This window comes from Eptatretus burgeri, chromosome 1 (assembly GCF_056783735.1).
Source record: "Eptatretus burgeri isolate ZD-2024b chromosome 1, Ebu_testis_v1, whole genome shotgun sequence".
NCBI lineage: Eukaryota > Metazoa > Chordata > Myxini > Myxiniformes > Myxinidae > Eptatretus > Eptatretus burgeri.
This window is the reverse complement of record NC_140961.1, coordinates 91,133,343-91,160,476: the sequence shown is the minus strand read 5'-3', so window position 1 is coordinate 91,160,476 and position 27,134 is coordinate 91,133,343. Positions and strand designations below refer to the sequence as shown.

Below are 27,134 nucleotides of genomic sequence, written 5' to 3'. Positions count from 1 at the left end.
GATGGAAATGGCGGTTCAACACAAAAAATAACCCCAGCAGTGTTGAAATTGGAATCGCAAAAAATACTGGTCGTTTTATTTTATCATGCAGTTCCATTCTGCACTGGATGTTGGAGTAAAGTGGGTCTCTTGCAAGAAAAGTACATCTAATTTTCTTTGTAGTGTGAGATTAGCCGCTTGAAGTTTGCGCAGTTGGCTCACTCCGCCATTGATGTTTAGACTCTCAAAAATCATTGTTTGAGTTCATGTTTTGCTTTCACAATGCACTTCTTTAACCTTATACACTGAGGTTCAGTGAAGTGATGGTCGCTAGGCTGGTGGATAATATTCCTTGCCGTGTCGATAAATCCATGCAGGTCATGAAAATGCTCTTTGATATCGATGTCTTTTCCTGAAAGTGTGGCTAAGGAATTTCAAAATTTGGGTTGTTGATAGGTTTGATTCTTTTCTTGGAGGAAAAGCCTCAATTTCATACGATTCGCCTTCACACATGTTGGAGGCACTATCTGGGAAACTTTCAATTACTGGTTATTGAGGCTCTGGAGTAACTTGTAGTGCTGTAGTGTGCAGGTGTCAGCCTGCTCCATAATATGAGCAGGAGGGTCAGAAGAATTTGAGGAACCTCAGGTAGTGTGGGGAAATAGGGGAACCTGTGAGACTCGTTATGTAAAACAGCTGGAACAGACTGTTGGAGTTGGGAGGTCATCATTTTGCAAATTATGGCATTGTAACGAAAGGGGGGGGGGGCACTGGGAGTATGATTGTTTTTTTTTCCTTTTGTTTTTTAAGTGGAGTCTCGATGTAGTTCGTCCTAGTTCACACGAGTGGGAAACAAAAAAGTTTTAATTTTAATATTTTCTTGAGGCAAAGTATAACTTTCCTCCATTGCGTTTTGGGGGCAGAGTCTGCATTATCATGTATGAGGGATTCGTACTGGTTGCTCATAATAGTCTGCTGAGATATAAACATTCCTGATGTTTTTGACTATTATTTCCACCTTTTCTTTAAGATGTGTCGATTAATTTTGAGGCATTTTCTTCTTCCTCAATGAGGAAATGAGTGTCAAACCGTCCCAGATGTTCGTGTTATCAGAGGATTTGAAGTTTGGTATTGTATCGTCTGAGGTAGTAACCGGGGTAGTTTCTTTGACAGTGTTGGGAGATAGAGAAGAAGCAGTAGTCGCCAGAGAAGCTGTTTGCTCAGCTGGAGAGAGTGCAGATTGGAGACAGAAATGTTTCAAATGACCAAAATTTCTCCAAGCAAAGCATTTTAACGTTTCCGTTAATGCGTAGACTTGGTAATCGTAATTAGTGATACAAAATTAAAACGAGAACGGGCACTCTTAGAGCGCATACCTTCGCCGCAGCCACTAGTTACCTTTGTATTAAGTTGTCCACAACGCATCTCAATACAAATATGCATTTCGTGACCCCCATGACCTTTGACCCACAACCGCTGCCTTGGGTGACAAAAGTACTATACCATGTGTCATATTAGAGGATGGGGAATTTAATTTTGAACATTTTGGAGTTAATTTGCTGTAAATCAAAACAAAATTGACAATTAAATTGCAAAAAACCGATTTTGACCTTTTTGTGACCTTGACCTTAACCTTTGATCCAATCGCTCCCAAAATCTAATCGATTTGTCCTCTCGTGATGCCAAACACATCCACAAAATTTCATGACAATCTGCGAAGAGGTTTTTGTGTAATGTTGTCCACAATGCTTCCCAATCAAAAACTCCATTTTGGTGACCCCCTTGACCTTTGACTTCCACAGGCTAACTAGGGTTGCAAACACTATACCATACGCTATATCAGTGGATCGGGATTTGAATACTGAACATTTTGGACTTAATTTTATGTAAATCGGAACAAAATTGACACTTTAATCGCAAAAAAACGATTTTGACCTTTTTGTGACCTTGACCTTGACCTTGACCTTGACCTTGACCTTTGATCCGATCGCTCCCAAAAGCTTCGCCTGGCGTCCTTGAGTAACTGCACATCATCTCTGAAATTTTCATGCAAATCGGTCAGCAGTTTTTGCACAATGTTGTCCGCACACATATTTACCAATAAATAAATACACAGGGGTCAATACAATACCTTCGTCAAACGAAGTTTGCGAAAGTAATAATATGTTCAATACTTTTTCGACGTTGGATAAGGGAAGTACAATGTACGCCTGTCAACAGAAGGACATGATATTGTTGCGTTTCTCGGAACCGCATGCATACAACAGAGAGTTGTCCCAATATAGTAATGTCATTTATATACGTGTAGATAGTTCCCTTCCTTTTGTTTAGCAGGACAGTTAGGAGTGTGTTGTGTTGGTCTAATAGCTAGGATTATTACATCATTTTCCCCTTTTATTTTATCCTCACTCTTTTTCTTTTCTTTCCTGGGATGAATCAGTCATGGGTGCTTCCGCGGTGAGGTGGACAAACTGTCGCGACACCATAAAGGATCCGCTGTATCCGCTGTCTCGTTTTCCGGGCAAAAAAACCCGACATGTGCGGCGAGTCACATATGCTTTTGCACTCAGGTGGGTGGGCTGTACCGGCATCTGCCAGAAACCCGGCCCAAGCTGGCGGACCATGTGAGGGGAACGCCCGACTCAGGCGATGATGTTGGATTCAGGATGGCCCCTTCCCCGAGCTCCGGGCTCTTTAAAAGACGGGGAAGCTCCTCCGTCTAAGAAGTGTTGTGTTCATGTGGATGTTTTTCACGCGGAGTGTTCCTGCTTCTCGACACCGCCCATGTCTTTCCTCGACGGCCCGCCTCCTGTTCCTCATCTCCGCCCATATCTTGCCTCGATGAACCAACCGTCTTCTGCCTGGTCCCGCCTACTGCTCCACCCTTGCCCTCTGGACTCCACCCTTCTCCACTCAAGCTCCTCCTTCGGAACATGATTTCCACACGTGTGGCTTGGACCAGAGACAACACGACTATTGTCGGGTACTGCACCATGGAGCATCCCCTCCCCCGAAACGCCCAGGTACCGAGAGCATAACCTCAACTCCCCTCCCTCCCTGCAAAGTCCCTTCTCATTTGGGTTTCTTTGTCTGTGTGTGTCTGAGTGTGCTGGCACCTGTCTGTAAAGTAAGCCTGTCGAAGAGCATTATTGTTTTCACTGTTATTAATCTTGCATCAAGTCTGCACTGTGTCTGCTTTAGTAAGTTGCTTGTATTATTGTCGCACCACACCTCTCTCCTCTTTCCCTGCATTACATACCCAATAAATCTTTGTCGTACCACATACTTTTCCTCGCTTGCTGTTAATAAATAATTGTCATTAGGAATGTTCCCAGCTCACCTTTGTCTTTTCTCTCATTGGTCCAGCATGGCTCGAATCTAAGTTTAGCCGGGTCTTTATTCCCAACGATCTGTTCCTTTTAGCCGGTACATCCTTGGCAGTGTCGCTCGGCTGCATCCGATCCGGAAAGGTGATCCGGTTCGGGCAAGGTGTCCCGAGGGCGTGGTTCCCCGGTAATTAAACCACGTGGTTAATTAGGTAACCCGATTATAGGCCATAGCACCCTAGGTCACGCGGTTGAGTTATTGGCATCCACGGTCGGTGAAACGACCCGCTGCGTCAAGGAATTACCCATGAGCGACGGCCTACAATTCCAGGGAGTCTGGTGGGAATCGACATAGCTTTCCCCACCTAGTGGTCTTCTCACCCAACCCCACCGGCCTGCAACAATATGCTTTGCCTGTTCATTCCAGCAGCCCAGAGGTAACATTTTGATTTGGGACACGACAATACCATACCGCGATAGCTCTGCTTACAGTGGCACAGACTATATGACCTGCGGTACATTTGATAATACTATTTTTACACCTGGGGAATCGAGTGTGGAAACAATAATATATTGTCCATTGTTTGTAGACAAACCAGCCGCAACAATCTCATGTACGAGGCTTTCTTCAGATACAAAAACCACCACACGATTGTTCATTCCTGATGCTGCATGGATCTTATCCATCCCGATGATATTATCAATCGCAATGACAATGTGTTTGACACTGACCTCGTCGGGAGGAACACACACGATGCCATGCTTCCATGTAAGGGCCTCCAAAGCTGCGTATCGGGAGCTTGTCGACATTTTTCTCATAGAAAATTCCCCGGACTAAGTAGAATTGGGGGAGAAAAGGCAGGAGGGGGTATGGCTTTCTGTGAAAAGCATGGATTTGAAAGAAAGCAAAAAGCATTACTCGGCACCTACCAGCACCAACCCATTGGAGTGCTAATGGAAAAAAAACTCACCCATTTGCTTCACCGTGACCTGTGGGCTCTTTGTCTGTCTCTCTGTCTCTGTCTCTCATGTCTCAAAATGGGAAAAAAATTGGGGTGAATCAAAAAAAAAATTACAGTGAAGCAGAAAGACAATAACAGTGGGGGGGGGGGGGTTGGAGGGGGGAAGGAAAGAGTAGAAGAGGGAGGTGTTGTATCGGGTCTACAAAAGTGAAAATGGGATGGTGGAAGTCCAAACAGAAAGAAACGAGATGCAGCGAACCAAACTGAAAAGAGGGAAGAAAGCAGCGTGAAGAGGGATAGGAGAGTAAACAAACACAGCAGCACGCAACCAACGAACCTGTGCAGCCGCCAAGATGCCACACCCAAAGCACCAATGGCCGGTAGGTGGAAAGGAGAGGGTGGGAGGAGAGGGGGAAAAGAGAAAAGAGAAGAGAAGGAGAAACACAGAAACATTGTGAGATTTTTTTTAGTATTGAAAGACGTATCCAAATGTTTGACCAGATTATGATTTTGTCAAGATCTCAAGAGACGGAAGAGGCTGCTGCCTGCCCATCTGAAGGATGAGGGATGTCACGGCAGAGGGTGGAGTCATCAGCAAATAGTTAGGGATTTTCCAGTCTTTGAGATAGTTGATGAAGATTGGGAATAGGACTGGGCACAGAACACTGCATTGGGGCACTTCAGACTTAAAAGGGAGAGGGGATGAAAGGATTCCATTGAGAGCCACACGTTGGCTATAAGAGTAGAGGAGGTAAGTGAGCCTTTTGTGGAGTTGACCTTGGATTCCATAGACTGAGAGATTGGAGATCAAGGAGGGATGTGAGACTATATTGAAAGCTCTAGATATGTCTAGAGAGATTCCCCTGATCTCATGTCTGATATTGAGGGCCTCCATCCATTATTTGGAGAGTGGGAGCAGCATTTCCAAGGTGGAGTGACCTGGTCTGAATTCATATGGAGATCTGAGATGAGGCTGTTAGAGAAAAGGAAGGATTTCATGTCACCTGCCAATTATGGATTCCTTGACCTTGCTGATGATGGGAAGTAAGCTAATAGGTCTGTAGTTCAATGGATCAATTTTTGACCTTTTTATCTCCACCACTGAAGGTGGGCAGAGGTTGTCTTTTCACCCCTTTTTGTTTGTGTGTCTGTGAACCGGATATCTCAAAATAGTTGTCGATGGATTCAGATGAAATTTGGTGGAGAGGATGGGTGTATGAGAAGAATGAATCGATTCGATTTTGGTGAAGATCCGAATCCAGATCCGCATACGAGAATTTATATATATTTTTAAGTGATTCTTCACCATTTGAGAGATCGGGTCAAAAATAGGATACAGCAGAGCATGATATCTCAAAAAGTTGTCAATGGATTTGGATGAAACAGGCCCCAAAACAATATACAGCAGGGCATGATATCTCAAAAAGTTGTCAATGGATTTGGATGAAACAGGCCCCAAAACAATATACAGCATAGCATGATATCTCAAGAAGTTTTCAACGGATTCAGATGAAACTTGGTGGATGAGTTGAGTCGGTGAGAAGGACAAGCTAATTAGATTTTGCAGGTCCAGATCCCGATCCAGCCAATCAGTGGGATGCAAAATGTAAACTGTTCAGCCTGGCGGACGTATACGCTCTGCTGAGTGCCATTCTCGTTATGTAATGAATTGATGTTGGATGAATTTCAAACAGATGGAAGATGACCGAGGGAAATTACAGGGTGAAAAGAGGAGAAAGAGGATATGCAAGAGCATGTTTTTAGGACACATGAGCTGATGCTATCCGGTACAGTTGCAAAATCAGTCGAGGGTTGTCACAAACTTCTTCACCTTCTCAGGTGCAAAAGACTCAGAGTACAGAAGCAGTGGTGTGTGACTGGGTTGAGCACATACAGTACAGAGAGTGAGGGGATGGAGACAAAAGATTTAAAAGCAAACAGAATTGAGGCATTCAGCCTTCTCATGAGCAGAGTCTGATGTCGTACCATTTGAAGAGAGAAAAGGGATGGAGGGAAATCATACTCCGGAGATAGACTTCATAAGGCACCATCAATTTTTAAAGTAGGGAAGAAGTTTGAAAGTTAAATCTTTCCATTGGACAGATATTGTTTTCTGGGTCTCCTGAGAGTTGACACACACTTGTGCGCTTTGTGGAATGGGTTGAGATTGCCTTTAGTTGGGTTTGGATGGGTCTTCACTAGTGATCATGCAAAACGTGGAATCAATCCATCATGACTGCTAATGTTGTCTTTCCTTTTTTCAAACAGCCTAATTTCTTACCAGAAGTTTGACTTCTGCCATGCTCTTCTCACAGATCACAGTGCTCAGTTCCTCAATAGCGACCACAGGCTTGTTGTAGCAACGCTGAAGCTGGAGATGAAATCTGGGAGAATGGTACCATCCCAGCATAGGCTGGATGTTGGCAAGCTCAACGATGAGAGGGTAGTTGAAGAGTTTGTGAACAGGGTGAGTGGGGATTTGGGGGGTCTGGGTGCTTTGGGGAATCCTGAAGAGTTGTGAAGTCCCTTCAAGACCACAATACTTGATGTTACTGGTGGAGGTCTTGGAACTCACCATCGGGTGAAGAAAAATTTGGTCTCTCAAAGGACACTGGATACCATTGACCAGAGTCGCAGGGACAGGCTGAATGGCAGAGCTGAGCTGTTCAGGGAGCTGAGGCGTAAAACTATACATGCTCTAAGGGTGGACAAGGAGGCCTATGTGCGAGGGATCTGTGAGGGGGTAGAGCATCACCTGTGGTCAAGTGATTCTCGTCCTGCTGACAGGGGAATTCACACATTGTGTTCATCCAAGCACATCCCTCGGTGTACTGCAGTTATAGCGGAGGGTGGTGGGCTCTTGACAGAGTAGTCTGAAGTGAAGGCTGGCTTGGCCATTGACTTTGAGCGGCTGTACCAGGCTGATCCACCAGCTGTTGAGTTGCATGTCAGGGGTGTTACTCTCCCTGTTGCTGACTTTCCAATGAATTGTAATCCACCTTCATTTGTGTAAACACAGGCTGTGGTAAACTGATTAAAATGGGGTAAAGCTCATGGGATCTGTGGCATCTATGCTGAACTTCTCAAGGCTTGTGGAAATGCTGTACTTGTGTCGTTGCATGCAGTTCTTTGCTCGGCCTGGAACACAGGCATCATCCCAACTGACAGGAAAAGGGGCCTTGTTGACCCTCTCTGTAAAGGGAAGGGTGATCGCCAGGACAGAAACAACGACCGAGGGTGACGTTGCTCTCAGTGCCGGGCAAGGTCTTTGCTTGGATAATTCTGGATTGGGTTTGTCACCATCTGCTTAAGCACCAGCATCCCGAGCTGTCATGCTTTACACCAAAGGGTCAACGATTGACCATATCCTTGCTCTTCCGGTCCTCACGGAATGCAGACAAGAGTTTCGGCAGGGGCTGCTTGCATCCTTTGTTGATATCTGTTAAGTGTTTGATTCAGTGAATCGGGATGCCCTGTGGAGGATTATTAGTCTTCTTGGGGTGCCACCAAAGCTGATTGACCTGATGTCTGAAATATACTTTGGTACTGAGAGTGCCGTGAGATGAGGTGATACCATCTCTGACTTATTTCCAGTTGTTACTGGAGTTTGTCTGGGGTACACACTGACACCTACACTTTACAACATTTGTATGAATTGGATTCTGCGGAAGATGTTTGAGAGTTCAAGCTGTTGTACATCGTTTGGGAATGTCAAGATCTCTGACCTGGATTTCGCAGATGATGCAGTCATCCTTGCGGAGATTTTGGATATCCTTTTGGGAGCTCTCGAGGTGCTGAATGAGGAGTCTGAGCTTGTGGGACTATGGGTTTCTTGGGTCAAAACTATGATCCAGTCTTTCTTGGACATCTTGTATGCAGCTATCTTGTCTGTACCTGTTTTGGGGTCACGTTGAGGTCACGGAGAATTCACTCACCTTGGTAGTGTCAATCATATCTCTGCTGGCTGTGAGCCAGAGGTCAATAGACAACTGGGTCAGGCCTGTGGAGTCATAGATTCAATGGATCATTGGGTATGTTGCTGCTGAATCCTTTGCGGGAGGCCGAGGCCGTGAGCGTCAGTTGCATCTGTATGGACATGTGGCTCGTTTTCCTGACGCTGATGCTGCTCAGCAGATTCTCTCAGTGAGGTAGCCTCGTGAGTGGAGGAGGCCTATGGGCTGATCACATGCCTCATGGTTGCAGCAGGTTGATCAGAATCTCATGGAGATGGGGATGGGCCAGGCATCTGCCTGGGGATCGCCAGTGGAGGCCCCCGGAGTACTGGGGGAAAGTGGACGCAGCAACGTGTTGCTCCGGTGCATGCTTCCAGAGCTGACCTGACCTCTCACAGCAATTTTGGTGGCCCTAAATCTCAATCAAACATTCGTGACCACCTCCTTGGATATATTGTGGTTATTAAACAAAGGCTGGCATCCTGCTCTTTTTGCTAAGCCCACTGCTTTTGGTGTACATGGTTTCCTTCACACATGGTTCTCTGACATCTACCACTCATGCTATCAATGCATTGCAAACATTGTAACAATATCCTCTGTTTGTGGAAGCTGGAATACTCAAAGGCAGTGTTATCAGGACATTCATTTTCCTCATTTATATAAAGCACCTCTTTGATGCTCTGAAAAATATTACCTTTTTGTTGGTGAGCACTCATTAATAATTTTCAATACCCATTCCCACTTTCAGGCAGATGGGAGCTGTGTCCCTTTCTGCTGATCTGGAATTGATTTGATGCATTTATGATGAATGGAACATTTTAAATACTGTTAAAATTTCACAGTTTTACACTGCCACTCCAGAAGGATCATCAACCAAACCCACCTGTTTATCTATTTCCATGGTTAGCCACTGAAAAAGGAACAGTCATTTGAACTTCTCGGCCTCAACAACAGTCACGATTCCTCCAGGGCCACCCATATATCAAAGCTGGCCTGCAACACCAGCTGCAGACTTAGCATTCTCTATCTTTACAACTCTTTCCTTGAAAAAACAGAAATATCAAGTCTATAAGGCATTTTTCCAAAACACAAGAGTACTGTTCTCCCCAATGGACTATGGCGTGCACTTAAGCTGTCTCTCCTGGATAATTATGTGTAATCTAAAGTTCTCAACATTAGAATCTCCCGCGATAAAGGCCGAAGCAGAAGATGTGCTGCTGCTCACAGACAAGTTGGTGGCCTCTTTGCTTTGTACCACCATTCCTTTGTTTTAGCTACCTCTGCTCTCTCTGAACCCTCAAAATTCTCCCCAACACCACTCCACAAAATGCATATTTGTGGATTCTTACTGCACACCTCAACTCCTTTGTTCCTCTATTTTTTTACGTTTGTGTATTCGCCATTACTGAAGTTGTTAACCAAGTCTTCTCACATGGGTTTTGAATAGCGAGGTGTTATTTGACAAGTCAATTTTTATCTTTTCACATCATCGCTCGTCCATTCATGCAATGTTTTTGACCTCAACCTTGCCTAATTTAATCCAATTCTCTTTCGTTCAGGTCGCTGTTTCCTTCCCTCTTCTCTTTCCTATTTTCACATTCATCCATCACTTGTGTACTGAGTCAAACTGTAGCTCCACTGCTCCACTCTCAATTCCTTACCTATTTTTTTTTGTCTCGCTCTTTCATAAGCCTCACTTGTGTATAAAAAGGATATATGGAAGGGTTAAATGAGGTTTCAGTCTGCTAAAAAGTCAACAACAAGGTCCCTTTTCTTTTTCTTTCCACTTTTCCTATTTTGCTCAATTGTAAACCATAAATTGGTACAGTAACACTGTACCTCTTTCAAGGGAGGTGGTACTCTTTTGGCCCATGAAGGTTTAGTGTTGTAGTACAAAGAAATTTGGTAATTGCTTAATCAAGAATTAAATAAAATAACAATCAAGTCTGTGGAAGGCACAAGTGCAGAAACGTGGTAGAGACAAATCGCAGAGAGAGCAGTGGGGGGGGGGGGGGTGAGGCTGGAGAGGAGAGGGTACAAGTAAGAAAGACAACTGACCAACCTGCGGTGAGAGAGTGAGGGGCCCAAAGACTCAGCCTCATTGCGGGAGATGCTAATGATCTGAAATGCCTTGGTTTCCACAGCATGAAGCCGAGAAAGGTGGGAGGCAGGAGCAACAGCCCAGAGGGGAGAGCAGTACTCCATAAGGCTGCGGACGAAAGCTTTGCAAATGGTCAGGAGCTCAGGTGGGCCGATGAAGGACTTTACACGACGGAGGATTCACAGTCGGCGACTGGCTTTCGAGGCGAGGTTTGAAATGTGGCTTTCCCAGGAAAGGTCATGGCAGATAGTGAGACCCAGAAGCTTGAAAGAAAGGACTTCTTCCAGAGGATTGTTCAGAAAGTGGCTGGGGGAGGGGGTTTAAAACGGTCCTTTCAGAGAGACATAGTGAGAGTGTGAGATTTGTCCAGATTGAAAGACATGCTCCACATGTTGGACCAGTTTGTGATTTTATCCAGATCTGCAGTGAGCGAAGAAGCTGCTGCTTGCGGTCTGAAGGAAAACCGATGGTACGGCAGAGGGTGAAGTCATCAGCAAAGAGATATAGAAGATTTTCCAGAGAGTCGGAGAGATCATTGATGAAAACCAGAAAAAGAACAGGGCCCAGAACGCTACCTTGAGGAACTCCAGCCTGGACAGGAAGAGGGGGTGAAAGAACTCCATTTCGGGCCACACGTTGACCGCGACAGGAGAGGAAGTCTGCAAGCCATGAGTGGAGATGGCCTTGGCTACCATAGGAAGAGAGTTTAGTGAGCAGGGAAGTGTGCCAGACTATGTCAAAAGCACGTGATATGTCCAGCAATACGGCTCAGATTTCCTGTCTGGCATTGAGGACCTCCATCCATTTTTGGGAGAGCAGAACCAACATATCCAGGGTAGAGTTACCTGGTCTGAAACCAAATTGATGATAGGAAATCAAGCCATTGGAGAAGAGGAAGGATTTAATGTCTGAAGCGATGATGGATTCCATAAACTTGCTGATGATTGGGAGAAGGCTGATTGGTCTGTAGTTGCAGGGATCTGTTTTTGCAGATAAAACGTTGTCTATACCCTTCTGGTAAAACTACCAAAATCATGAATCAATGCTCACCTTCACTCTTTCGTTCCTCTTTTTTACCGCTTTCGGAATAAACTCCCTCACTCTCTTAATTCCCATTCTTCCCTCCAGGTCTTCAAAACGGCTGTTCACCACCACCTCGTACCGTCCCCCATCCAAATCCTTGATCTTTCCTTCCCTCTTAATCCACCCCAAACCTACCTCCTTCAAATTCCCTGCTTTCCTTCATGAAAGTCCCTGAATGTCCATCTTGTAAACCCCATGTTCCCTGCCGCCATCCCTCTCCCTTCCATCAATCTCCTCATGTCACTGTTCCCCACTGTTTTGTCCTTCCCACTCCCGCCCCTCTTGTCTCATGCCCCCCTTGATGTGTGTTGTGTGTAAGCTCTCATACGAGCCTCGACAAGGTATACAAAAAAAAAAACTTGTGAAAATGGAGGTGAATATTTCACCCAGGTGCATTTGAATGCTGATCCATGGTTAGGTCTGTGATCTCTTTGTCTTTTCCTTGATTTCTGAATCACATTTAACATCATTCATTATGTGTTCCTTCATGCAATGTGGGATCAATGTGTGTAGGCCTAGACAACAGCCTTGCATTTTAAAGCATACATTTATCTTGTTGATGTCTGAAAGCAGAAACAGCTCACATTTATTCTTTGACCATGTGGTTTTGGCATCTGGTCAAAATGAAATGTTTAATTTGATGACTGTTTTCACCAAGGGCCAAAGTGCATGTCTATAAATTTGACAAACATTGTATCGGTGTGTACGTTGGTCATTGGGCTGAAGTACAAGTGCTTTTTCTTTTGACCTAACATTTGAATTAAAAGAAAACAACTTTAAGTCCACTAAAAAAAAAAGACCAGAAAAAACCCACATGTCCAGACTGAAGCTTTACAATGCTGCTTTGGGCCCTTGCCCTCCTTTGGGTTATCATCATGATCTAAACTTTAAAGAGATCTTTACTTTTCTCCCTCCCCCACAACACCCATACATTTCAAAATACTCTTGTAAATATATTGTACATTTTATTCAAAATGCAATCTTTACAATTTTACAGTGACAATAAATAAACACATCAACAAAGAAAATAAAAAATTGAACTCATGATGGAATTTATAAAGAAACATTTGAAGGTTTTTGAAGGAAATTCACTTTTTGGGTTAAGAAGACAATTTTTCAACAAAACAAATTAGTTTGAATCAATTAAACAAACAAAATTATGATTAAAAGTGTAATTATTGAAAGAAGGATAGACATTGCCAAAACCTTTCATCTTGCACTCATCAGGGCACACACAGATATGCAGACACAAAACAATTTATTTGCTTAGCCGGCTTTGGATTGGCTCTTTGGACTGCCACAAACACAAATGTACACGTCATAGTGACAATGTAGTGAGAAAACCTCAGACATTCCAATTTATAACGGAGCAAGATCAGAACAAGTGGAATGTTTGTGCAAACCATTTTTGTTTACAAATAATAGGAGCTTGTGTTTGTTTGTGTCTGGCTTACCTTAAGGTCCCATGGAAAAGTGAAATCCTGAAAACCTTGAACATGTGAAACAAGTGGTTTCACATTGTTGCTACTCTGCTGCAACAACATTGATATTTACCACCCAAAAGCTGCTCCCCTCAGTCCAGAAATATGTGCTCCCTACCACTGAATTGAACTGTTATTTATTAAATTCAGTGCTGGTGTGATGCCAGGTATGCAGGTCGTACATTCCTCAGAATGGAGGACCGAATCAGGCAGCACATCTCATTAGGAATCCCTAATATCTTGGATGTTGTTCGTATACAATAAACTCACGCATGCAAGAACCCAACAAGAACACCTGCTCATAAAAGCGATTGTGCCATTGTTCAGCACCTCCTGAACAATTCAGAATGTGCAGACTATTAGACTGAACGGTTCCAGATTGTGGTATGTGCATGTATAAAAGCACATTTACGTATTCTTGAAACCACATTCATACACACCCAACTAAATTCATCCTCTGTAAAAAAAATTTTTTTTTAAGTTTGTGCAAGCACTCCACTAGCCTGTCTGATCTGACCTTGCTCTGTTAGAAAGGGAAGTCTTAGGTTTCTTCACTGCCTTGTTTCCATGATGTATATTCATTTCAGTAGCAGTTCTAAGAGCCAATACATAATTGTCTGAGCAACTAAATTGTTGAGAGTCTGCATATCCACGATTCTTGCATGTGCCCTGAACAATTGTAAGATGAAAAGCTATGGCAATGTCTGTCCTTCTTTCAGCAATGTTTTGATTTTTTACTACCAAACGTTTATTCAAGTTAAATTATGAAAGCACAATTGTATGAAAGAAATTCAATCGTAAAAGCAACATATCGTTGAAAACAGTAAAAACATTACATTACTTTACTAACAACATAATATAATAATTTTTCACAGGCATCAGGTAGCTTAAGATATTCTTAAGATGATTACAGGCAGGTAATAAAGTGGCAATAAAGCTGAAACCTATTAATCTGTTAATAAAACTATCGGAGACCATTCATGTCATTCATTATTGTGCAAACAATTTATGAAAGAATAATAAACTACAGCAGCATTATCATGATCCATGTAGATTGACCAGGTGATGGAATGGTATTGCACGTGCAAAACCCACAATTATAGTTACATAGACTACACAGTATATTCTCCAGTTTACATCATTTTAATATGACTATTGTTGTAAAATTAATGTTGGTACATGATTGCGTCACAGTATAAGCCTATATATTACAGGTAGCAATCAATCATCTTTATCATTTTAAATGTAATCTTCAACATTTATGGTCACCCAGCTTTTCCCCTCAACATACTGTCTTCTCTTACTTTTCATGAATATTTTTTGGGACTAGCAGGATCGCTGAGTGGTAACATGTTTGCCTCTAATATTTTGCTTCTGGATTTTGTCTTTGTCGGAATGAGTTGATCTAAGGCCGAGGTCACATTTGCCACGGAGGCCGTGGGGTCTCCAAAATCTACAGCCACTAGCAATTATACGGCGGCCGCAGTATTTCCACGGTCACACAATGTAGCAGTCACATATGTTTTTATTTTTCGGGGAGCTGCACGGCGTATTTATAAATTGTGGAGACCGAAAACATGGGTGTGCCGTACGGTCTTTGATTTGATGTCGCACGGTGACCTTAGGGCGTTCCTGCGGCGGCCATAGAATTTTCAAAGCAGACGCAAGGTGCCCGCAAGGCGACCGCAACGGGCCCTAAGGCGAACGTGCGGTCAGACGGATGGTAACGAATGGGTTATTATTATTTTTTTTTTTTACCAGTTCTTTTGTTTCGGCTCGTCGAATTGCAACAGCAAACGTAGAAATGAAAAAAGTTATAACTCCGCGTTATGATTCCACGGCGACCTTACGGCCTGCAAAATATAGCCATACGGCGTAGGGCCACCCTGAGGCCACCTCAGAAACTCTGCGGCCGCCGCACGTTTCTGTCAATTCAGAAGGCGTACGGCCGCCGTATCCTCGCCGTAGAGCAAATGTGACTTAGGCCTTAAGTCTTAGAAATTGTGGAGACCGAAAATGTGGGGTTGCCGTACAGTCTTTGATTTGATGTCGCAGGGTGACCTTAAGGGGGCCCTGCGGCGGCCATAGAATTTTCAAGCCAGACGCAAGGTAGCCTCAAGGTGCCCGCAAGGCGACCGCAGGGGGCCCTAAGGCGAACGTGCGGCCAGACGGACGGTAACGAATGGGTTAATTTTTTTTTTTTTCGGCTTGTCGAATTGCAACAGCGAAAGTAGAAATTAAAAAAAGTTATAACTCCACGTTATAATTCCACGGCGACCTTACGACCTGTAAAATATAGCCATACGGTGTAGGGCCACCCTGAGGCCCCCGCAGAAACTCTGTGGCCGCCGCATGTTTCTGTCAATTCAGAGGGCATACGGCCGCCGTATCCTCGCCGTAGAGCAAATGTGACAGGCCTAACTCAAAAATGCTATTCCATTTTTGTGTCAGTCAGCACTTTGTACTTGAGAGGGAGAACTGAGTAAGCGGTCTAATCTGTACTCACTTGTAAACATAATGATTGCATTGGTATATTTTGTAAATGGCTTTTGAGTGAATGCCGTGATCAAGTAAGCTTGTCGATAAAGTACATTGTAAATGAAGGATAGAAGTGGTGGGACTCATACAAACAGCAAGATTGGGATATGCATAGAGCAGAATTAATCAAATGGACTACCAGTGTGTGTTACAATTATTCACCATCAAGATGATCTCCAATCATCAAAACATCTTTATATAATATGAAGCTTCGAGGTAGTCATTTTGCTTCTGAAATAATGAGTTCAAGTTTAATTATATAACCTTATTTATTATAATTGCACTGCTATATTTAAGAAACAGTCAGAGTTATGATAAATTGTTCTAAAAAATGAGAATCAAATTTGAAAAAAATTGCAGTTTTTAAAGAAAAAAGATAAAAAGAATTAAACTGGAACACAAATATTAAGATGATACAATAAATGTTTGGCTTGACAAGAAGTTATTTCAAAATATACACAAAAATTAAACAAAATAAATCTAAAATTTTTTTTAAAGCACTAATCAGAGAACTTCAAAATAATTAGCCTGACGATGATGATGCCACTGCGGAAACTTCTGTTGGTTGGCTCTGAGTGGTGGTACGAGATGCAATGCGAGTTCCACCCTTTGCTTTACTGCTCTTGAAGAGGATGACATAAACTTTGGGCAAGAAGATGCAACCGAGGAGACCATAAGCTGAAGCCACCACAGCAAAGACTTCAGTGGCAACTGCAAACTTTCCTCGGGTGCTTACATAGGCAGGTACAAAAGCGAGCCACACAAGAAATGTCACAAGCATGCTGAAGGTGATGAATTTGGCTTCATTGAATGCTGAGGGCAGCTTGCGGGCCAGGAAAGCAAGCACAAAGCAAATGACTGCTTGAAGGGCAATATAAGCAAGAGAACCCGCAGGCCAAATTGGCGAGGCCAACCCACACTCCAGCACAATTATACCCAGACGAGATTCCTTGTTGCGGTATGGTACAGAGTATCCTGAAATAGCCCATGTGAGACAATAAGCCAGCTGTGGAGCGAAGCAAGTGCTTACCAACACACGCTGAGGTCCAGCTCCGAGGTATGCCCGAAGGCTACTGCCTGGCATTGTGGCTGTAAAGGCAAGATAGGATTATGTTTGATTTTAGTGCTGTTGAAGCAGTGCTAATGTGTTATGCACCACCTTATATTACAGAAAATGTTCAAGTATTGCAAAACTGGAGGTTCTTGGAAGTATTTAGAATTATATTTGTGTTCTACAGTGTTCAGAGAATTAATTCAATTTAAATAAAATAAAGATTGTGAAGGTTATATAAATTAATTCCAGGTTTTACCACCATTTTACGCAGTCTATTATACCACCCTATCTAACATATTACATCAGTTATTCATGCCTGTTTTTTGTCCTTTATAATGTCCTTAGAAAACAGGAAGTTTCCTGTTTGGAATGATTTTCAATTTTGTTTGACTGCCAGACAGGCAGATAGAGTAAAATATTATCTCCTCTCTGCAGATGTGCAGTCAGGATGAATTCAAAGCCAAAATACAATAAAACGAAAAACTTTTCATTGTATTCATGTTCAAAAGAAAACATTCAATTTAAACAAATTGTTCCTCAATCACAAACTGACAAGACAGACAGACATCCATCCATCAGGACCATACTCTGTACAGAGTATCAGTGCGAAAGCATTCTCTTGGGCTGTTGAGCACAACCCTGGAAGGGGTCACCACTCCAACAAAGGATACTCAAGTGGCTCAATCATCCCAGCAAGCTGGTACTCATTTTGCCAACCTCAGACGAATGACAGGCTGAGTCAACCCCACTTGGTATTAATTAAATGGTAAAGTGGTGTTTGAACTCAGGACTCAAGGATCCCAAGCCTGCCACAATAACTATTAAGCCAACACCAGGCATACAGACAGACAGATGGAGATGAACCAATTGCTTAACCCCACTTTGCTTCGCATGCGCAGGGTAATTATAAAATCTGCACCCTCTCAACTCCTGTTTACCAAGAATAGTATTCACCACCAATTCTGCTGGAATTGGAGAAAATGTCTTCTTGATGTACCTGTTGTTGCTGACCCATGACATGCAATGAGCATGTGGTGGTTGTGCAGGAGTCAGCCTGAGTCATATCAAATACATGCTGACCCCCAAAAAGCAGAACTTCCCTTCTATCTAATATCTTCAGTCTTACTTATGACAACCTCCTTTTTTTCAGGTGATCTAATAAGAGTGAACAACAAGACAGACTCCAGAAGTTGGTGACAATTCTTCTCTTTTTAAAAAGATACCCTGGACAATTAGATAAAATACATTCTGTGGAGATTTTTCTTAAAATGGGCTCTTACATGAAGACTCAAATTGAGTTTAAACGTGAGATTGGAACTTACACTGGACCCTGCAAGTTATAGATATCTGCCTCGGTCAGAAAGTTGAGAGAAAAAGGCACTGTTGCAAATCTCAACAGCAAAAGTGCTGGAGGACTCACACATTTGGGATATACTCAAGAGAAAAGGTCTCCTGAGAACATTGACCTTATTCATGATTCAGTGGGCAGAATCCCTGAGAAATTTTTGATGTCGGAGTTAAGATCTTGGAATTTAATGGGAATCAGAGAGAAGAATTCTCATCCACGAAAAGTGAAACTGTTTCCATACAGAAGTCAGATTAAACACAAACTGACTGCAGCCCATATGTGAAGAGAGGAACAATGTGCCAGTGGTTTACAGAAAAGATTGAAGAAAAAGCCTAACAGTTTTCTGATAAGGCCCTCTTTCTTTATTATGGGCATGTCAACTCCTTGACCCCCCAATTTAGTGCTCGAGTGACCTCTCCACTCAGAAAAATGCACTGCCGAGGTCGCAAATCAGTAAATATAGAATCTTCAGGCCTTTATGGTTTGAGGAAGACATCGGCAAGGAACTGACTGTCAATACAAAATGTTACATCTAAGTTCTTGTGAAGTTTTGATGGGTCTGAGGTAGTCACAGGGGGATTTCAAGAGGTAACTGTTTTCAACAGGGTGGACTCACTCCCCACACTTCAAGTGATTCACTGAACTGGCTCAACATGCACTTTGGTGACAGTCATCAGTCTAAGACTTGCTGTTGAATGGGCCCCACACACACCAGATCTTTCACTGCCAGATTTCTATCTTTGTAGCTATCTGAAGGACAACACCTGCATAGGAAGGCCACAATCCATTGCAGAACTCAAAGCAAAAATTATCAATAAAATTTGCTTAATTCCTACAAAAGAATGCAAGTGATCAACCATTTTGCCCTTCAAATCCAAGTGGGCTTGCAGCACTGTGGTAAACAGTTGGTGCATGTCATTTAAGCACAGTTAAGAACATTCACTCCTGGTGTTTTCAATGTAATCTGTGGCAAAAATTGTGCCATTTTAGTGATAAATGAGGATTTTATATAAATAGTATGGGTTCTGGTTTTTTGGGGTCAGCTTGGATACTTTAATATAGCTGGTGATGCTTCCTTGCTTGATGCTTAGCATTTAAAAGGATAGAGCACAAACAACTAACCATAAATTGGCAATACCAGTGTAGGCATTGATGGGTCTAATAGCTTCTTCATGTATTAAAACATTCCAATGAAACATGAACATTCCAATTCCTGCATTCCTGCCTTCCATAATGGAACATGTACTATTGTAATGTGGAAGCATTTTCTCACCTCAATGCTTGATAATTTTTAGATATGCTTCTCTGCTCCAAGTGACTAAATTCAATAACTAATTATAACATTCCGCATTTGTCTCCTTTGCTGTAGATTGAAGCCCACCTTTTTTCCTGTCATGTGATATATATATATATATATATATATATATATATATATATATATATATATATATATATATATATATATATATATATATATATATATATATATATATATATATATATATATATATATATATATATATATATATATATATATATATATATATATATATATATATATATATATATATATATATATATATATATATATATATATATATATATATATATATATATATATATATATATATATATATATATATATATATATATATATATATATATATATATATATATATATATATATATATATATATATCTTGCACACTCTGCCTCGGCCGTTTCAGCAATCCCAATTCACCCCTTTCTTAAACTCCCACTCATTCATTTCTTACAGTGTCTCTTATCAGCCCTATTTCTACTATCATTATAACTTCTGCCTTATACTTTATAAACCAATAAAGCTCTCTTACTCCATTTTGTGCTTGTTTATTGGTTTTGTTTCATTTTTTTGGTTGTTGTGAGCTACTTGTTTGGCACAGTCTGTAACCAACCTCAATGAAATATTTCCTGCTTCTCTTTCGTCACACTGCTGTTAAATTTTTCCTTTACATCTTCATTAGTTCATCTCCTTCTATTATTTTCACCCTTATTCTACTTTTCAGAAAGCAAAAATAAAATAAAATGATCATGGAAACTAACTCATTAGACTTATTTCTTCCTTCGCTCATTATTTATATTTTCCTTCTGAACACAACTTCCTTTCTTCTGTCTTGCAAAGAAATCATTTGCTTCATCTGTTTAAAACTCTTAAATTATGTTTTGAAATGTTCCATCTCACTTCTACCTTCCATTAAAAACTCTTCATGGCTTGATATCTTCTTCTGGTGCAAAAAAATTCAAGGTGCATCTGAACAAGAATTAAAGATTTAATTAACAGGATTAGATATGAGCAATCTGGTTTCAGGAAAGAATGAAATTGCATTGACCAAAGCTTTGTTTTGAGAACAATTATGGAACAAAGTTTAGAATTTAAAAAACCACATTTTTTTTTCCAACGTCTTTAATTTGGAGAAAGCATGTGCCTTTTTTATACATTTGGCATGACTCAAGCAGGGTTCAAACCACTGACCTCCCAAACTCAGAGTGGCTGCTCTAGCAATTAGCCTACGCCACCGAGGCTGGTGTTTCACAGAAAACTTTCCTGTCAGATAGCTGATACAAGCCATAAGCTCAGAATTGTCATACTCAATAGACCAAAAGAAATGGTGGTCTTGTTCCTTAACTAAATATACAACCTCTCTGATGTTCTGGAAAACTCATCGATCCTTAATGCAAATTATTCCACACTGTACCATACAGTACCCCTTCCACGTCATTGCCAGTCCACAGCTGCATTCGTCTCTGCTGATATGGAAATTATTAGATTCTGGACTGATAAATGAAACATGTCCTTCAATCCTAGAATATCTAATATTCTTACCTTGTCACTCAGAAGAATCATCAAATTAACCACTCATCAGTCACTGAAAGACACTCAATCTCGAACTTCTTGGCCTCAACAATGGCCACGATCTCTCCTGGGTCACCCTTATAGCAAAGCTGTCCTCCAAACGCAGCAGCAGACTCTGCATCCTCAATCATTCCAAATCCTTCCTTGAAAATTCAGAACTAAGTCTATATGGACTTTTTCAGCAGCTCAATAGAGTACTGTTCTTCCTTATGGGCTGGAGCACCAGCATGACATCTGGCTATTCTGGATTCTGTATAATCTAAAGCTCTTAACATTATTAACATCTTCTCTAATGAGGCAATAACACAAGGTTGTTTTCTCTCACATTGAAGGCAGCTTGGCTGCTCCTCTGTTATTTTAATACCTCTCCTCTTTTTTAGATCCCTTTATTCTCTCTCAGCTCTCTGACCTTCCCTCAACAACTCCAGGATTTATGCATTCTTCTCGTAACATACTCCTGGTTAAAGTTCCAAATCCAGGCTTTTTACACTGCTCCCATATGTGGATGCACCTTACAGAAGCTGGGCTTATACCATTCATTCTTCAAGTGCTTCCAGCAGCTGATCCACTGTCATCTGATTTCATCCCCACTTCGTAGGCGCATTCTTTTTTACTCTAACTGACTCTTCCTTACACAAACCTCTTTCCTGCAGGTTGAAGTTTTTCTTTCCTTCTCTCTCTCTCTCTCTCTTCTTTTCTTGTTTGTTCACTCCCTTGCTTATTGTGTCAAAGAGTTGCCCTGTTGCCCTCCTGTCAGTTCATACCCTCTGTCACCTTGCTCTTCCATGAGCCTCAAACTTGAGGAGATGAAAAGAACAACAACAACAACAACAACAACAACAACAACATTTTGGCAACAGAATGATGTTCCAGTACATTATTTTGCTGCCGATGATAGAATTCATTGATAAATTACTGGACCTATTGATTTAACATCATTGTCAAAGACATTGTAACACCACAGTCCTGATGTGGCAATGTCCTTTAAAATTACACAACAAAACCTGTCAGTTTCCATTTCTCTTTTGATTCTGCTTTTAATTAACTCAATATATAAAGTATAATCTCATCAGAAAAAAATGAATGCTTCACAGATGTTTAAAATCATTGTGGTTTGATTTATAATAAAAATAATAATAAATGTATTTATATAGTGCCTTTTTCCAATGGATATACAAGGTGTCAATAATTAGAAGCATTTGTGTAAGAAAAGAGTTACTTACCCCTGAAAGCAATGATCACTTGAACTGTCTTACTCAAGACGCAACTCACAGCAAGTGATAAGCTCGCACAAGAAACAACCTCTCTCAAGCGACAAGAAGGTGAGTTTGGTTTTCCCATAAAGGCGACACTTGTGCTGAGGCATCCAACAAGTGCCACAAGCAGCACCCCACTGATTTCACGGTTCGTAGCTTTCACTATGGGGAGCTCTCGATTGCGATACATGAGAGTTCCTATGGAAATTGTGATCACAACTCCAACCATCGCAAATGAAAGAAGTACAAGTGATATTGCTTCAAGATAAGCCAGGTACTCTTCATATTTTGGTACACAAGATGTATGATCTTCGTTTGACCATAACTCATCGTCACATCTGAAGCATTCACGTGAATCTGCATACAATTATTTGTGTTAACCAAAATGAACATTTTTGCAAAAGTGTAAAAAAAATTTTTTTCTCAAATCCTTTATATAAAATATGTTAAACCTTAAAGGAAATTTATCCAATCTTTTATTAGTCAATGTTTCTTTCATTTATCAGGAGCACAAGACACATTTTAATGAGAAAATTATTAATACCAAAATTTTTAATAACCTGCTACTTTCGAAGAAAAAAATATTTTGATTTAATGTTGAGTTCCCAGTCTTTGCTAGTTTATTGGAAAGCAAGCAGCTTTGTTGTGAGATATTTATAGTTAGAGAATCCTCTGTAATTTCAGAAGTTGGGTCTACAGTTCCAAATAGTAGATGGTACTCTTATACACATGACCTTAGCATGGACAGTCACTGAGCCCTGGACAGTAATTCAATTTTGAAGTTGGCCCGGTCATACCAAAGACTATAAAAATTGTACATGCTGTTTCCTTGCATGAAGCTCAGCATTTAGTGGGCACAAATAAACCCCTCAGGTTGGCAATCTTGGAGAGGATGAAATTTCTCCATAATTTCTGCGCTGAGTACAGAGACAAAATGACGTTATAAATATGTCACCGCTGGTGGCCAGAGTGCACTGAGAAGTTCGTCATTTTCCCCAAGCTCAGTGGCTGTGTTGCCTAAAGTCATGTCTGGTGTTGTCTTGTGTATTTACATGTGCACCGATTTGGACAGTGCCTTACCTGAATTCCAAATCCATAACTACTTGATATTCTCTGAACAATTATTGTGGTTGGGCAGAGAAATGTAACTCTATTATGGGCACATTTATGCAACTATGGCATGGCGGATTACTCTAATACAGTGGTGAGAAAAAGTTTATGAACCCTTTGGGATTTTCTATATTTCTGCACAACTTTGATGTAAAATATAATCAGATCTCCATCTAAGTTATAATCTAATATATAAAGATGAGTTTGTGTCTGTGAGTGTATGTGTGGGTGTGTGGGTGGGTCATAAGTGCCACCCACTCTACAGGCCATGCCTTCCCGCTCCTTTCCCTCCAGTCATCCAGAAATCGCCACCATCTTTTTCGCTACACATAGGTCAGATTGTTTATCGGCCTCAGGTGTACTTATGAAGACTGAGCAACATGTCTTCTATCATTCGATGATGATACCGTTTTGAGGAGACAAAGGTACATTTTGATTACAACTCAAACAAGGTAATGCATGTTTTTTCCACAGCAATCGCAGCAATGGTCTTATATACACTGCTCAATGAAAGTACATTAATTCTAAAATGCAGAGGCAAGAAAAATACTGATATTTCATTAAAAGAAACTTTGTGAGATGTCAAACGCAGTTATTTTCTATCTGCCAGACAGTGACATGTCACTTATCACTCAATGTTTGCTTACAGAATTTGCAATGACTGTTACAAGCAAAATTATATCATGTGTTTGCTTACGTGTGAGGTATGAAAAAAGATGTCCCTACACATGACATCATCATGCAGCGATGTCTTTTTTTAAAGACAATTATGCCGCAATAGCAAGGATGCACTAACAATTGGAGCCTTTTTTATAACAAACTAAAACTCATTGGAAAATGATATGATGGAGGATAGAAGAGAGAAAGCTTATTTGCTGATTACTCTGAGAGGGAGAAGAAGAAAAATATATTAACAAGAGTAGGAAACATCATGCAACCATGACAGTTTTGTGAGAGGTGTCTCACTATCACCTAATCTAATACATAAAACTGAGTTCATTTCTGTGGATAGATGTGTGAGTCTGAAAAAGGTACGTTTTCATTACAATGACAATAGTCATAATGAATATTTGAAGTCTTTAATTAAAAAAAGTCCTTTTGTTGGTATTTTGTATGTACTGTATGCTGATGAGATGTCTAAGGGTATGTTCAGTTACCAAGCAGCGAGCAAGTGCTTGCTAAGCCAGCCATTCCTTATCAACGGTTTCTTGTGGAGTGCTTGCTTGAGTGCTTAAGCCTACACGCTCTACACAAAACTTGGGAACTGAAAGCACCCTAGATTAATGACATGGCAATGAGGATAACGTCTATACCATCACTTATTTCAGCCATATCAATGAAAGGGGGGGGGGGGGTGGGCTGGGAGGAGGCAAGGGAAGGGGTGGGTGTGAAGAGGGACCTGACGTTTCCCGGCAATGCTGGGTACCCCTGCTAGCAATAGATAAAGAAAACCTGATTAAAGAAATACCACACAAAAGAAAATCTACTTTTTCTTTTGTTTATTGAGCAAAATGATCCAACATCCAATTTATTTGTCAGAAAAAGAATGGGAACCTCTAAGTTTATCAGCAAAAGTAAGGGGGTAATTGCAGTCAGTTGTGTCAATCAATGGGATGACAATCAGGAGTGAGTTTTGGTGGCCCTGCGCGACATGAAAAATGTAAACTTTGTTCATCACCATCAGAGTCTGGTCTTCACCACAAAGGTTTGTGTAAGTTTGTAATTCCCTGAGTAAAAGAGATTTCTAAGGACGTCAGAAAAAGAGTTTTCGATGCTCATTGGACTGAAAAGGGTTATGAAGCCATTTCTAAAGACCGACTCCACCAATCCACTGTCGGGCAGATAGTGTACAAATGGAGAAAATTCAACACCTTTGTTTCTCTTTCCAGGAGTGATTGTCCAATGAAAATCACTCCAGGAGCAAGGCATACAATAATACAGCAGATCACAAAGAACCCCAGGGTAACATCTAAGGATCTGCAGGCCTCTCTTACATTGGCTATCAGTACTTACATGTCCACCATCAGAAAAACATTGAACAAGAATGGTGTGCATAGGGGGATAGCAAGTAGGAAACCACTGTTCTCCAAGGAGCACATTGTCGCACGTCTTAATTTTTCCAAAGACCACCTGGATGATCTAGAAGGCCATTGGAAGAATGTTCTGCAGACAGATGAGTCGAAAGTGGAGCTTTTTGGCTTAAATGAGAAACGTTATATTTGGTGAAAACCAAACACTTTATTCCAACATAAGAACCTCATCCCAACCATGAAGCATGGTGGGAGGAGTATCATGGTTTGGGGCTGCTTCACTGCTTCAGGACCTGGTTGGCTTGCCATCATTTACGGAACCATGAATTCTGGATTGTAACAGCAAATTATATAGGAGAATATCAAGGCATCTGTCCATGAGTTGAAGCTTAACAGAAAGTGGGTCATGCAGCAAGACAATGATCTTAAACACACAAGTTCATCTTCAACAGAATGGCTGAAGCAGAAGAGATTTTGCATTTTGGAATGGCCAAGTCCAAGTCCAGACATTAACCCAATTGAAATGTTGTGGCAAAACCTGAAGCAAGCAGTTCATGCAAGAAAGCCCACAAATATATTGAGTTGAAGCAGTTCTGCAAGGAGGAATGGGCAAAAATTCCTCCAAGCTGATGTGCATGACTGATCAAGAATTGCAGGAAACTTTGGTTGAAGTTATTGCTGTTCAAGAGAGGTGTCACCAGTTACTGAATATAAAGGTTCATGCACTTTTTCTAACAAAGAAATTGAATCTTGGATCATTTTGCTCAATAAATAAATGAAAAAGTAGATTTTTTTGTTATATATTTGTTTAATTACGATCTTTTTATTTATTATTATGACTTGGATCAAGATCTGATCACATTTTCAGTCAAATGTTTCAGAAATAAAGCAAATTTTAATGAATTCACAAACTTTGTCTCACCACTGTATGTTCTGTTTCCCACTTGAAAAGGTTACAACATCATCATGTGATGTTCTGTGTTTTATTTTTAATAAAATATTGCAAGACATTTTGAAAATCATATTCTGGAAAATTCAAAGATAAATGCTTTCAAAGTGAACTTGATCAGCTCCTGCCATCATAGCCTTGTTAAAATTTATTCACAGTAACTTTTTTTCAGGGGGGGTGGGGAGGGGAGGGTTATTTTACCTTTAATGACAATTTGTTTTAGCAATTAACATACCAGAAACATTTGAAAATTCTCCATCAGTGCAAGGGATGCAGTCAAAGCAGCAAAAAGGCTCTCCTTTACGAGCCCCTTTTCGAGTTCCAGCTATACATGATTCACTGCAGATAGATCTTGGTATCTAGAACCACATCAAATGAAAATGAGCATCTTTTTGTGTTATTTCTTAAATAAAGTAAAATGAAGTGTAAAAGTAGTAAGATACATCACCAATGAAAGTTGAACTTGCCTTGGTTTCATTTGCAGGCCATACTATGGAGCTGTTGTCAATCTGTAACCGATCATCTATATCAAGTGTGTGGTCATAGAATCCCACTTGCTCAAATACAATACGATTCCCAACTGGCTGCCAGTTTATAACTTCATACAAAGCAGGTGGGTCTCCACTATCATCAAACTTCATTGTTTCATTCATGTTCACAAAAGTCACATGCCGCATGTAATAAAGCAACTGTAAAATAAAAAAGTTAAATCAGTGGTTTCATTTTCATAAATCTGCAATATAAGCAATATTAATAAGTGCTATGGAATATGTGATATGTTCTTTCATGAATACACAGAATAATGTATTTGTTGATAATACAGTGTAATTTGTCAACTTGAAAAGTAATAAAGAACAATAGCAATTGCTGATCATCAACAAACAAATACATATTTTTGTCTGAATTGTATTATGCCTAAATCTGTTTGGTTGGAAATGCACAAAACAAACATTGTTTCACTAACAATATTGACAAAACAGATCATTTGAAGACCATATGGACAAAACAGCACAATTTCAGGGCAATATAAGTAAATACATAAATGGGCTGGTAGGATAGTTCAGAAACCTG

The 27,134-nt window shown here is 40.9% G+C and overlaps 1 protein-coding gene and 1 long non-coding RNA gene across 2 annotated transcripts in view; one reads left to right on the top strand and one right to left on the bottom strand.

Moving 5' to 3' along the window:
* The window catches only part of LOC147034942 (uncharacterized), a 49,747-nt gene that overhangs the window by 21,350 nt on the left and 1,263 nt on the right, over positions 1-27,134 (top strand). The window contains exons 2-3 of the long non-coding RNA XR_015060827.1: positions 23,379-23,509; positions 26,548-26,676. This is a non-coding gene — a long non-coding RNA (uncharacterized LOC147034942). The remainder of the gene's footprint in view (positions 1-23,378; positions 23,510-26,547; positions 26,677-27,134) is intronic.
* The window catches only part of LOC147034941 (extracellular calcium-sensing receptor-like), an 84,050-nt gene continuing 69,279 nt past the window's right edge, over positions 12,364-27,134 (bottom strand). The window contains exons 5-8 of the mRNA XM_085891537.1: positions 26,531-26,752; positions 26,299-26,422; positions 21,942-22,331; positions 12,364-16,512 (exon numbers count right to left, since the gene is read on the bottom strand). Of these exons, the coding sequence (XP_085747663.1) occupies positions 15,947-16,512; positions 21,942-22,331; positions 26,299-26,422; positions 26,531-26,752 (1,302 nt within the window). The 3' untranslated portion in view covers positions 12,364-15,946. The remainder of the gene's footprint in view (positions 16,513-21,941; positions 22,332-26,298; positions 26,423-26,530; positions 26,753-27,134) is intronic.